The sequence below is a fragment of the Chiloscyllium plagiosum genome, unplaced genomic scaffold, assembly GCF_037043375.1.
Source record: "Chiloscyllium plagiosum isolate Xiang-an unplaced genomic scaffold, Cpla_swu_hap1 HiC_scaffold_3, whole genome shotgun sequence".
NCBI classification, from domain to species: Eukaryota; Metazoa; Chordata; class Chondrichthyes; order Orectolobiformes; family Hemiscylliidae; genus Chiloscyllium; species Chiloscyllium plagiosum.
In genome coordinates this window covers 35,842,045-35,855,881 of record NW_028270141.1, presented here as the reverse complement: position 1 = coordinate 35,855,881, position 13,837 = coordinate 35,842,045, and the positions used below count along the sequence as shown (strand labels likewise).

Here is a 13,837-nt window from a genome sequence, read left to right as displayed (position 1 = left end):
TAAAAGAAGTATCGACAAAGATAATGGATGCACTGAGAGTCATCTTATAGGAATTTTTAGATTCTGGAAAAGTCCCAGAGGATTGGAAAATTGCCAGTTTTCAAAATGTGAGGGAGAAAAATAGTGAACAATGGGCCAGTTAGCTTAAAGTGTGTCATTATGCAAACATTGATAAGACTTTCTTGTGAGAAATGGTTGAATAGATTGTGCCTGCACTCATTGACACACACAGCATTGCTGTCAGTTTGGAGGCAGTAATAATCCTTTAATTGGTTAATTAACAAGTCTCACTGCCTCATGTCTGCTCACAAATGTCACAGTTCCCCAATAGTGTTGCACCAGATCAGGATGCTAGCTCACAACAGAACTCCCCTCCAAAAACCAGCAGAAAAGTGAGTGACAATAGACAATAGACAGTAGGTGCAGGAGTAGGCCATTCTGCCCTTCGAGCCTGCACCACCATTCAATATGATCATGGCTGATCATCCTTAATCAGTATCCTGTTCCTGCCTTATCTCCATAACCCTTGATTCCACTATCCTTGAGAGCTCTATCCAACTCTTTCTTAAATAAATCCAGAGACTGGGTCTCCACTGCCCTCTGGGGCAGAGCATTCCACATAGCCACCACTCTCTGGGTGAAGAAGTTTCTCCTCATCTCTGTCCTAAATGGTCTACCCCGTATTTTTAAGCCGTTTCCTCTGGTTCAGCACTCACCTATCAGCGGAAACATGTTTCCTGCCTCCAGAATGTCCAATCCTTTAATAATCTTATATGTCTCAATCAGATCCCCTCTCAGTCTTCTAAACTCAAGAGTATACAAGCCCAGTCGCTCCAGTCTTTCAGCGTAAGGTAGTCACGCCATTTCAGGAATTGATCTCGTGAACCTACGCTGCATTCCCTCAATAGCCAGAATGTCTGTCCTCAAATTTGGAGATCAGAACTGCACTCAATATTCCAGGTGCGGTCTCACCAGGGCCCTGTACAGCTGCAGAAGAACCTCTTTGCTTCTATACTCAATCCCTCATGTTATGAAGGCCAGCATGCTATTAGCCTTCTTCACTACCTGCTGTACCTGCATGCTTACCTTCATTGACTGGTGTACAAGAACACCCAGATTTCTTTGTACTGCCCCTTTACCTAAATTGATTCCATTTAGGTAGTAATCTGCCTTCCTGTTCTTGCCACCAAAGTGGATAACCATACATTTATCCAAATTAAACTGCATCTGCCATGCATCTGACCACTCACCTAACCAGGTCACCCTGTAATCTCCTAACATCCTCCTCACATTTCATCCTGCCACCTAGCTTAGTATCATCAGCAAATTTGCTAATGTTATTACTAATACCATCTTCTATATCATTAATATATATTGTAAAAAGCTGCGGTCCCAGCACTGATCCCTGAGGTATCCCACTGGTCACTGCCTGTCAGCCAACCAACTTTCAATCCAAGTTAGTACTTTGTCCCCAATACCATGCACCCTAATTTTGCTCACTAACCTCCTATGTGGGACTTTATCAAAAGCTTTCTGAAAGTCCAGGTGCACTACATCTACTGGATCTCCCTCATCCATCTTCAGAGTTACATCCTCAAAAAATTCCAGAAAATTAGTCAAGCATGATTTCTCCTTCATAAATCCATGCTGACTCGGACCTATCCTGTTACTACTATCCTGATGTCGTAATTTCATCCTTTATAATAGACTCCAGCATCTTTCCCACCACTGAGGTCAGACTAACTGGTCAATAATTTCCTGCTTTCTCTCTCCCACCTTTCTTAACAAGTGGTACAACATTAGCCACCCTTCAATCCGCAGGAACTGATTGGAATCTATCGAACTCTGGAAAATAATCACCAACGCATCCATGATTTCTCAAGCCACGTCCTTCAGTACCCTGGGATGTAGACCATCTGGCCCCGGGGACTTATCAACCTTCAGACCTAACAGTCTCTCCAACACCAATTCCTGGCAAATATAAATTCCCTTCAGTTCAGGTCCTTCAGCCTCTCTTACCTCAGGGAGATTGCTTGTGTCTTCCCCAGTGAACACAGATCTGAAGTACCAATTCAATTCTTCTGCCATTTCTTTGTTCCCCGTAATATATTCCCCAGTTTCTGTCTTCAAGGGCCCAATTTTAGTCTTAACCATTTTTTTGCCTTTCACATACCTAAAAAAGCTTTTACTATCCTCCTTTATATTTTTGGCCAGTTTACCTTCGTACCTCATTTTTCCTCTGCGCATTTCCTTCTTAGTAATCCTCTGTTGTTCTTTAAAAGCTTCCCAGTCCTCCGTTTTCCCACTTATCTTTGCTATGTTATACTTTTTCTCTTTTAACTTTATATGTTTCTTAACTTCCCTTGTCAGCTACAGTCACCCATGCCTCCTCCTAAGATCTTTCTTCCTTTTTGGAATGAACTGATCCTGCATCTTCTGCATTATGCACAGAAATATCTGCCGTTGTTCCTCCACTGTCATCCCTGCTAAGGTATTGCACCATTGAACTTTGGCCAGCTCCTCCCTCATAGCTCCATAGTTCCCTTTATTCAACTGAAATATTGTCACTTCCAATTGTACCCTCTCCCTCTCAAATTGTAGATTGAAACTTATTGTATTATGGTCACTACTTCCCAGTGGCTCCTTCACTTTGAGGTCCCTGATCAATTCTGGTTCTGCACAAAACCAGATCCAGAATTGCCTTCTCCCTGGTAGGCTCCAGCACCAGCTGTTCTAAGAATCCATCTCGGAGGCACCCTTTCTTGAGTGGATAGCTTTCAGCAAAGTAAGAAGCAAGGGCTGACTGCAACATTGAGACTATCATTTCCAATCAGATATTGTTTGAGCGCATTCTCAGAAATTAGAGAGAGGGAGAAATTTATTTCGTTAGTTGAAAGCAAGATGTTTGAGAATTAATATAAAGGTGGGCTGGGAAGAGAAGGAATCAAATGGAAGAGTTTTATACCAATCAATGAAATAAATGAAGCAGTGGAATGAAATATTAAGCATGCGGGGTTATTTTATGTGGTTCACACATCGAGAAAAGCAATATACTGAGTATATTAGATGTTTTAAGGAAGGCAAAAGCATTTAAGGGGTGGGAAAGAGAGAGAGATGAGGCAGGCAATTTTAACTTCTCCACTTTGGGGCTTGTCTATTGGAAATTGCCTGGTTTTCATGCTGCTAAAAATGCATTTGTCCTCTGCCACATTATTGTGCCAAGCCTGAGAAGTGGAATAATAGCTCAGAGGTTTCACTTTATTTCAGACCAAAGTGATCTTTGAGAAGGATCTATTTTGTGAGTTGGGGTGAGGCAAGGGTTAAAATGGGGTCACCTGGGTGTGGAAAGTGGGATGGCGAGAAGATTTCTGGTGCTCATTATGTGTTAATGCCATCATAAACATGCCATAAATGTGCTCTTTAATTTCTGTTTCTGGCAAATTACAAACAGATTCTTAAAGAATGCATTTTCAATTTGGCTGGGAATAACCATCAAAGAACAGAGATCTCTGTCTAAGATGTCATTAGGGTACTGAAGGCTGTGCAATTTTCCTTTCACCCTTTCATGACCAAGTATGGGCAGCAGTGGAAGTATTTTTGCATTGTCATAGCTGTTTGGTAAAGGGTCAGTGAAAGATCTACTTTATGGTATTCAACCAAGAACTACATTGTGACTCTAAATTGCTGTTAAAGAAGGAATCTGGAGCTGGTACTGAGCTTAATTTAGAGACTTAAAAAACATACTGATAAAATTACAGTCTGACATTTGGTGTGCGAACATCGTAAAAGGAGTTGTCAACTGTGCTAATAAGTAGCAATAACTGATTACTGTTACTTTCCTATAAGCTCAGCAGAATTTCAGTTTCCAGGTGTAAATAAGCCAAAGCAGTTATAACAGAGCCTGTGAGAAGTTCTCTCTCTGTCTTGTACTTTCTCTCTCTCTCTCTCTCTCTCACTCACACTAACACACACACACAGAGCTGTGATTAGTTCAGTAGTATTAGTTTTAGTATGGTGTTCTAAAGCTGTATTTACTTTGTTGTTTTATATATATATTTAGATTCAAAAATTCTGATTTTAGTTTGCAATTTTTCCAGCTCCAGTTTGTTCTAACGATAATTCAGACCAGTTTCGGTGTAGTCTGGCCGTGTGGATTTCCAAGTGGCTGGCTGTACTTCCAGATTGGCTACATGATCTCTCTGATTATACTCTTCACTAATTTCTATATTCAGGTAAGCTATTATGTTCGGCATCTGTTTCATCTGCACCCATACACTATGTACCACTTAATATTTTCAATTATATATGAAAATCCTGATCAGTGGCGAGTGAGTCAAAGTGGTTTTGCGTGGTTTAGGGCATAAGAACAAGGAGCTGGAGGAGGCAATTCATTTACCATCTAATAAAATCATAGTTGATCTCAGCTCAGCCTCAATTCCACTTTCCTGCTCGCTCCCCATAACTCTTTAATCTGTTACTAATTATTAAAATGTCAATTTCGTCCTTAAATTTACTCAATCTTCCACTCTGGGGTAGTGAATTCCACAGATTTGTGACCCTTTGAGAGAAGTAATTGCTCCATGTCTCTATCTTAAATCTGCTACCCTTCAGACTAAAACTGTGACCTCTCGTTCCAGATTGTCCCATAAGGGGAAACATTTGTTCAGTGTCTATTTTGTCAATCCCTTTAGCATCTTATCTGTCTCAATCAAATCAATTTTCATTCTTTTCAATTCCAGTGAGTATAGGCTTAAACGGTTCAATCTCTCTTCAAAAGACAAAATTTTCATCTGAGTGATGCGAATTTGGAATGAGCTGTCATTGGAAATGGTAGAGGCGGATAAAATTACAATATTCAAAAATCATTTGGACAGGTGCATGGACCGGAAAGGTTTAGAGGGATAAGTGTAGGCAAATGGAACTAGTTCAATTAGGAAACCTGGTCGGCATGGCTGAGTTGGGCTGAAAGGTCTGTTTCTGTGTGCTATGACTCTGGAATAACCTATGCACTTCCTCTAAACTGCTTCAAATGCAGTTGCATCCTTCCTCAAGTAATGAGCCAAAACTCCAGTAGTACTCCAGGAGTAGTCTCACCTATGCCTTATACAGTTTCAAAAGTGCTCCTCTACTCCATACTCCATACCTTCAGCAATAAATGCCAAAATTCCATCTGCCATCCTTATACCTCCTGTACCTGCATGCTTCGCTTTCTGTGATTCCTGAACAAAAACATCCAGATTCCTCTGCACTAAAGCATTTTGAGGTTTCTGTCCATTTAGATAATAAGTTACCTTTTACTTTTATCTGTCAACCTTTGGCCTATTCACCAAATCAATCCATATCCATTTGTAAATTTCTTGTTTCTTCATTGCAACTTTCTTTCCCACTTATTTTAGTGTCATCTGCAAATTTGGCTATAGTGCCTCCCATCCCTGACCCAAGTCGTTCATTTAGATTGTAAGTAGTGCGGCCTGAGAAATGAATCCTGTGGCACCCCACTAGTTATAGTTTGCCAACAAAAAGAGACCCCTTTATCCTGGTTCTCTTTCTGTTGGCTAGCCAGTTCTCTATCCAAGCTAATAAATTACCCCTAACCCCTTGTGATCTTGTGTGTTAAGATCATAAGATCAGCACCATATCAAAATATCTTCTGGACGTCCAGGTATATTACATCTACAAGACCCTCCTTTGCTTGTTACATCTTTGAAGGACTCTAGCAAATTAGTCAAGCATGTTTTACCCTTCATAAAACCAAGCTACTGAATTACTGAATTGCGTTTTGACTTTCCTGTTACCACTTCCTTAATAATAGATTCCAACAATTTCCCTTTGAGACATTAAACTATCTAGTCTATAGTTCCTACTTTGTGCTTCCCTTTATTGAATAAGGACCTTATATTAGTTTTTATCCAATCCACTGATACCTTTTCAGAATACAGGGAGTTTTTGGAATATTACAACCGCTATCTATGCTGCGAGTTCCTTTAAAGTAAGTACTCTCCTGGAATACTGTGTCCCGTTCTTGTCGCTCAGTTATAGAAAGGATATTATCAAGCTGGAGAGGGTTCAGAAGAGATTTACCAGGAAGTTGCCAGATACGGAAGGTTTGAGTTACAAAGAAAGGCTGGATAGCCTGGCGCTTTTTATTCACTGGAGCATAGAATGTTGAGAGGCAACCTGATAGAAGTTTATAAAATAATGAGAGGGAGAGATAGAGTTAAAGGTAGTTGTCTTTTCCCTAGAATGGGGGATTTCAAGACTAGGAGGCACATTTGTAAGGTGAGAGGAGAGAGATTTAAAAAGATTTAAAAGGCAAATTTTTTACACAGAGGATGGTTCATGTGTGGAATGAACTTCCTGAGGAAGTGGTGGGTGCCGTTTCAATTACAACTTTTAAAAGACATTTGGATAGACACATGAATAGGAAAGGTTTAGAGGGATATGGCCGGAAGCAGGCAGGTGGGACTAGATTATTTTGGGATTATGTTCGGCATGGGATTATGGTTAGACCGAAGGGTCTGTTTCCATACTGTATGATTCTATGTAAACAAGTGCAGTCTTTTAAGGATCAAAGAGGTACATTACCTGATGCTTGAGAGATATTGGGCTGTTTTGACAGACAGATTCCGCACAGGCTTTCTTTATTCTACCATCATTAACACATACTAATTTTTATTAACTGGGTAATAAGATATCTAATCATCTGTATTCATTCCAACTAGTCGTCTTACCAATTGTAAGTAAATCACTTAAAATCATCAAGTATTGAAGACAAGAAAGCTATTTAACCCATTGTAGAAAGACTCTGTTAAAGCACCTAATGCTTTTGTGGTTTGCAGCTGCAATGCACTTTTACATGCCCTGTTAGGCTTTGTATTGAGAAGAATTCCCTGATATCAATCTTAAAGTTGCCTTTTATTAGCTTTAATGTATGCTCACTTGTGTTATGCAATTGAATTTAAAATAATTTTATGGATTTATCTTTAGTGTTCTGTTAACCATTTCATTTACCTCCTCTGGATCAACTCTAAAAGCACATTCTTTTAACTCTAACACACAGACACACACATACACACACATATACACACACACACAAACACAGACACAGACACACACACACAGACACACTCACGCTCACTCTCACTCTCTGTCCATGGTAGGAAGCAGTCTTGTGAGGCTTTGACCAGAGTCTGTTCTGACTTCTAGTCTGTTGCTCTGGCCATGTAAATCCTTTGGGCTTTGCTAAGTGTTGCTCTTCATTGATTGAAATTTTGAACATTAACTGTACTAAACAACCTCTTTCAAATTAACCTTCAACATCATCCATGGAATACTTAACTTGACCATTTCCTTTTTTCAAGCAGTCCTCCACAGTTGTTTAAATTTTATTCAGTCGTTCTTCCAATTAAATATTTTCTGATTTGCCTCCCTTGATTCCACTGCCCATGGTATTTTGATACCATCTATAAATTTGACCAATTTGTATTGGTTTTCTGAATGTAAACCATTGTAAATCAGAAACTGTTATGGTCCCTAACACTGACCCCAGCGAGTACTCATAATCTCTACACTGACATAGTAACTTTTAAAACAAATGCGTTTTCTTCACAGCTTTCATCTCACCTGACAGCCTTTGATGCAGAATTTTGCCCAAGTCTGTTTTGAAAGTCAAGGGACATCACATCGTAGGCTGTCAGCTCATGGAGCATAACATTTGGTCAAAAGGAATTTGGTCTCTCATTTAGAATCCTTCCCAGTAGAAATTATCCAGGAGATCCACTTTGAAAGCCAGGCAAGAGGAAAGACAGACAGACTTCTAGATCTTACAAAAAACGTTTCTACCAAACTGGCCCATTGACCAGGCAAGCGATAGTTACAAATTCACAAGTACCAGTTAGAATTAGTAAAAACACATTGGCACTAACCCAGCTCTTGATGAAATCTGCTGAGAGACAAGTGAAACCACTAAAAACAATGTGGCTTAGTTATTCTGGTCTCTACTGCATTTGGGGTTGTTTAAACATTTTTGACAGTAGGAGAGCAAAGGATCTCCTCAACAATTTCATCACAATAATGACATGCTATGTATAGTCTAGCAAAGAAATACTGGCATCAAAATAATGAAGTTTAATTTAAATAATGCATGACCATATCCCAGGTAAACTCAGAGCATGTCACATCGACATTGTGAGGAAAGGTTTCAGATTACTGGTCTCAAACCTTTTTAAAGAAAGCCTTTCATTCTGTTGTTTTCCAAACAGTTTTGGCACTTTCATATTCGATATCAGTAATGTGAGGTCTTGACCAGGGCACCAAAATGATTTTCTTCTTGAAGCATTCTTCTTGAGATTTTTCTTGAGGGCTACTCTTTGGTTTAGAGGAGCTTTATTTTGGTTTTCAGGGCCTCCTCTTCATTATCAGTAAATCATTTATTAGAGGATACAGTCATGAAGTAACAAAAGTTTCTGAATTTATGTTGACATTTGGAGTATTGGGGCATGCACAAAAACAAAATTAGAAGAATTCATCAATATTTTATTAATCCTCCATTAAAGGCCACAACAAGCAAAGAAAGCATTATCAGACACCTCAGTGTTTAAACTGACACGAGACAACAGGCATAAATTAGCAACAGTTATTTTTCAAAATAACTGGCACACACTTCTTCACACACAAAAAAAAGCACCCTAAACACATCTCCCACAAAGGGGGGTGAAGTCGCAGCTAATGTGTTTCCTTTGCATATGCATAAAACTGGAAGAGTTTAACAAGACAGTTACCATCCTTTTTACTGCCCCTCAGATTTCAGTCAGAGATTTAAATGTAACAGTTCACACAGTGTTCTATTAGTATCCTCAACATTTCCTCTCACATGGCTGCTCCTGAGCTAATAAGGTCTTAAGCCAAAGATTCCACATTCATTTGGATAGAATTCATTACCTCGGTGATTTCAGATTTCCCTGGCTTCTCACGAGTTGAGTGGTCTTTCGTTGACAAGTTCAAACAATATGCATCCTTTGCAGCTTCCATCCTAACCCTGTGGTTTGCCTTCTCCCTCCTGTCCCTTCTCTTGCCAACCTCACTTACAGCCTCTATATCTTCTGCCTCGACCTGTGTATTCCCAGCCGCAGTAGTCCCATTTTCCAGCCTCATCCTCAGATCCTGCTTCTCCAGATTCCTTAGCCCCTTGTTCACTCACTTTCCGTCCTTTCTTTCTTATTCTCTGTCTGATCACATGGTGTTTTCTTTCTCCAATTTGTTGCTGGTAGTGAGCCTATCAGCAGTAAATGGGAGAGAGAATCAGTCTGTGATTGCACAGAGATAACTTTCCATTCCATGTACAGAGCAATGTTTCTTCCATTGGTTGGCCCCATGATTGAATTTTTCCATATGTCCTGAGAGTTTCATGTACGAATTGACCTGCGTTGCTGTATTCTGAGCACTGCTCCTGATGGAGAGGGTGCTGTCCATGTGGTTAGGCTAGATTGTTGGTGACTCTGACTTACAAAAATACAAGCATGATTGACTCATCTGATATAATATCTGTATAATACCTCACCAATTCATGGTTAGACCTTTGCAGAGAATTAGGCCCTAATTTTAACTGCCTGACAGAAACAAGGCAGAGGGGGTGGGAGAGGCTGTTAGAATAACTTACTGATCTATCTTCCTGTCATATCCTGATATTCAGTTTCCAAACTTCTTCTTTTGATCAATAGTATTAATTGAAGGCTGGGGTTGGAATTAATTGAGGGCTTGGGTAGTGGTGATGCAGAGAGGTGCCTCTATGATCAAACCATCAAGAGCCAGACATGGGAGAAGCCCAGAAGGTGAATTTAAAGTTTTACTCTAGGTTTCCCTGTGGAATAGGAGTGTTTCTCAGAGCCTCATGCTGGAGATTTGGGCTTTGGTTTCTTCACTCCCTTCCAAACCTGGTGTCTCCTTTTAGGGCATGTTGGCCGAGAGTCATGTGCTGTCTCAGGTCTCCACTCTGCCCCTCAGTCAGTTAGTGAGTCTGTCGGGGACTGGGACTTTGCAAACCAAGCGCTGCAGGTAAATACAATTCCTGTTAAAATAGAAATCTTAAATGTCATTATCTGGGGCTGCAATCATTTTGTCAAACCTATGTATAAATGTATGCATTTCTGTATAAAATGTAAGACACTGGTGAGAGGTTGTAATTGTTCTTTATTTTTTATGGGATCACATTTAAAAAAAAACTGTTATCTATGCCTTTAAGAAAAATTGCTTGTATACAAGATACGTATTCATTAGAATTGCCTACAAGTGGGCTCACTGTGCAATGCTTTGCAAAAGAAACTCCATTTATTTCTTTGCTCTTTTGTGTTTGAACAATTTCAGACCTACAAGAAAAAGAGTGCTTTCAAAAGCAAAGACTGTCTAAATGGTTCTACAATAGCTGCGAATGGACACACAAATGGCCTTTCTACACAGATGGATCATTATTCAGAAAAGAAAACTCACTAAGATCGATCCCTGGGCTAGAACCGCGTTTTGTCAGCACACTAAGAGTTTTGTGATGTCTTGAGGCAATTTCAAAAGTTACCAATGTGTTAACTATATCCAGTCTGCATTATATAGCCATATAGGGTAGGGATTTGGAACTGAATATTGTTGTGATCAATAGAAAAATGAATTTAGAGAAACTTCCATTTGTGAAAGTGTACCTAAGTGATAGAAAGGTATGGAAAATAATATCAGCCCTATATAGTTTCAAAAATGATAGGATATTTCCTACACTAGAGCAATGGACCCCAGTGTGAATCAGGTAAAATGTGGTCGATTTTAGTTTACAACACTGTTGTTGCCTTACTGCGTTTTGTGTGTTAGGTACTGTCTTGTATTTACTTTAATCTTAAACCATATTTATATGTTTCAACTGAAATGTAATTTGGCACAGGGTGTTGACCCACATGCCTTAGTTTTAGCTAAAGTTGCAATGCTGCATAATTATTATGTTTTAAATGTTTCAATAATCCATACCTCTTTGTTGACTATAAATAATTGACTTGCTTGTTTTAACAACATAAGGTGTGTTGAGTTGCTGCCACAGTGTAGGAGCAGATAACTGAGTACTGCATAGGTATGTTTTACACGGTCAAATTCTCTTAAGTGCAAATGACTATCCAACAATGGACAACTGCTGAGCATATCCAGCTTATGCATCCAGTTCGACTGAATGGTCGACAATTGAGTGAAAGTCTACTCTTGTCACTGTTGCTCCTGGACCAAGTTCCAAGTTAACAGCCCTTCATCATGTACGCCTTGTTACTGGCCTAAAATTCCAGTCGTTCTTCTCAGGTATTTCCACAATTGTTTGTTCATTGTGACAGTTTGCACTGGTAGTGCAGAATTAAGGCTGTAGTTTATTAGCTCCCGAGTCCTTCCGCTTTTGTGTAAATGCTGAAAGCCTTGTGTGCTGCTGAGATCTTTTTTTTTAAAAAAGTTGGAAATGCAGAGTAAGTCTGATAAAGATCTGAGAGAGAAAAATCTGTTTTTGTTTCAGTTGCTGACTGAGCTACTTTGTATCCTTAAGATTTGCTACTTTTATTTCAGATTTCCGGCATTCTTTTTCGTAAACAAAAACCATTCTGTGCTGTTGACCTAAGCTGAGACACACTTTTATTTCAAGGGTACACTCCTATTTTGAAGGGTTGGCTGTTTGGCTAAAGCCTATTTGTGGCACATCATGCAAAAATAAAGGTTATGAAGTAACTGAATTATATTGTTATACTTACCTGTGTCTTGTGAATGAGGTGAATTAACTGTCGGGACTGTACCTTAATTGCTGTGGCCAGGTTGTGTGATGTACATGTGGTCATGGTCTCATTACATCCAAAATGCAAAACATTTCTGTGTGTATACTGATGTTTGTGTGGCGTATTGTTGTGTAGGTGCAGCAGCACTGTTAGGTTATGAGGAATTTGAGACCCTAGAAGTAAATGTGACATTTTTCACTCAGTACATGTTCAAAATATTTGATGGGGTATAGTCCTTCAGCCTTCTTGTGATGGGTGAACTTGTATTGATAGGTAAATAGAGAGTTTTCACTCTATGAGAATGTCTTGATTGTCTCTTGATTCTGGGGCAGCACATTATGTCTTTAATCAGGCAGTAAATGCCATGGATGAGTAGCTAAAAGAAGTGCAAAGATTCCATATCTTCCAGAGGTGCACTGAAAAGCCTGCTGTAATTGAAACAGATTTAAGCCGTAGCACACACTGGAAAGTTGATTTTTTTTTCTGTCTAAATAATTTTATTTTAAAGTTGCAGTGAATATCACTATTTATTAAAATGAACTAATGTTTCTGAGGTATCAAATTATTTAAAGTATAACATTTATGCAGCAGTGTCACTTTAAATAACTTTTGCAGTTACACATATGCCTTAAAAATAAATTGCAGGGTCCAAGGTTTTGCTGCAGGCTTACCCAATGGTTTAAGTGAGGTCTGTGCAAAAACAAAGTTCATGCAGTTTCTAATTTACATTAATCAGCAGTATGATGACCCTAATTCTCTTACCCATATTTGAATTAAATGTTCATTAATAACCAGTAGGTCTCAAATGCTTCAATGTTACATTAACAGATTTTGTGATATACTCTCAAACAAGCCACATATTGGTCTTTATTACTAATGAGTCAGTGTCATAGCTAATGAAATATTATCCCTAAATATTAAAAAAAAACCTGATCCTTTTAATTGGATGTCTTATTTTTGGTGTTATATACTGAGTGAGTCTTTGGTCATGGTGATTCTATTTATGAACATTTCAGTAAAATTGCCATGCTTTGTATAGCCCATACAGGGGATATAATGTGAAGCAACTTCCTTTCCCATCCTACCCGGAACAGAGTTTGCACACTTTACCTGTAAGTTCTGGGCTCGTAAGCATTAGCTGAAGCTAAGGCGGAAGTTACAGCTGTCAGTCATTATCCAAAGTGTAGCAGACAATTTCAGACTTTTAAAAAAAAACCCAACTTACAGGTAAAGTGTGCAAACCCTGTTCCGGGTAGGATGGGAAAAGAAGTTGCTTCACATTATATCCCCTTCATCGTATGAAGCAGCAATCAATTTATGGAAAGGTTTAACCAATATTCTACTTGAATTTTACTAATTTGGATAAAAGTTACTGAAACTGTACCTGAAAATACAATTTGAGTCTTTCTAGTCAGTCAAACAATTATTCACTTTGTGAAAATATCCTGAAAGGCACTTGTTTCATCAAATGACAACATGTTTTACAAGAGAATAATCAGTGTACATTTTGTGGTTCCACATATAACATTTATAATGAGAGTAAAAGCTTTGAATATAGAGTTATCAATGGTCAACTTTCTAAAGAGCCAGGGTCTACCGATTGCATATAAGGTTTGAGGTTGTTTTAAATGCTGCAAAGACAAGAATCAAAGCCCGACTGTGAATGCTTATACAATGCAATGTAGGATAAGCACGCACATACATACAAACTAAACCATGGGATATCAAAGAGCAGTATCTTCAGATGGGCCAGAATATGCAGCCAATGTTGAGACTTGCTTGAATTGCTGAAGCAGTTCTTTCCATTTCAAATGTTGGTGCAGAGTAACAGTCTTGGGTTCTTCAGAGTTTTGCATTAGATTCCCCCTATATCTCAAAAGAAAGTAACCACTTGGTGTGTGGGGCTTAATTGAAGACTGCATTACAACCTATAAGCAATGCCGTTCTTACTGAAGTACAACATTCTGTATCCCTTTTCTCATACAGGCACTGAATATTTCGGGTAATGCTGCTCTCAAATCTCAAATTACATTTTAAAAAAAAACTTTAATCATGAG

General features: G+C 38.9%; 1 protein-coding gene across 2 annotated transcripts in view; it reads left to right on the top strand.

Moving 5' to 3' along the window:
• elovl5 (ELOVL fatty acid elongase 5) overlaps positions 1-12,328 on the top strand; it is a 98,660-nt gene extending 86,332 nt beyond the window's left edge. For both annotated transcript variants that reach the window (XM_043679614.2, XM_087978413.1), the window contains exons 7-8: positions 4,098-4,232; positions 10,363-12,328. In XM_043679614.2, the coding sequence (XP_043535549.2) occupies positions 4,098-4,232; positions 10,363-10,488 (261 nt within the window). In that variant the 3' untranslated portion in view covers positions 10,489-12,328. The remainder of the gene's footprint in view (positions 1-4,097; positions 4,233-10,362) is intronic.
• The last annotated feature ends 1,509 nt before the right edge of the window (positions 12,329-13,837 follow it).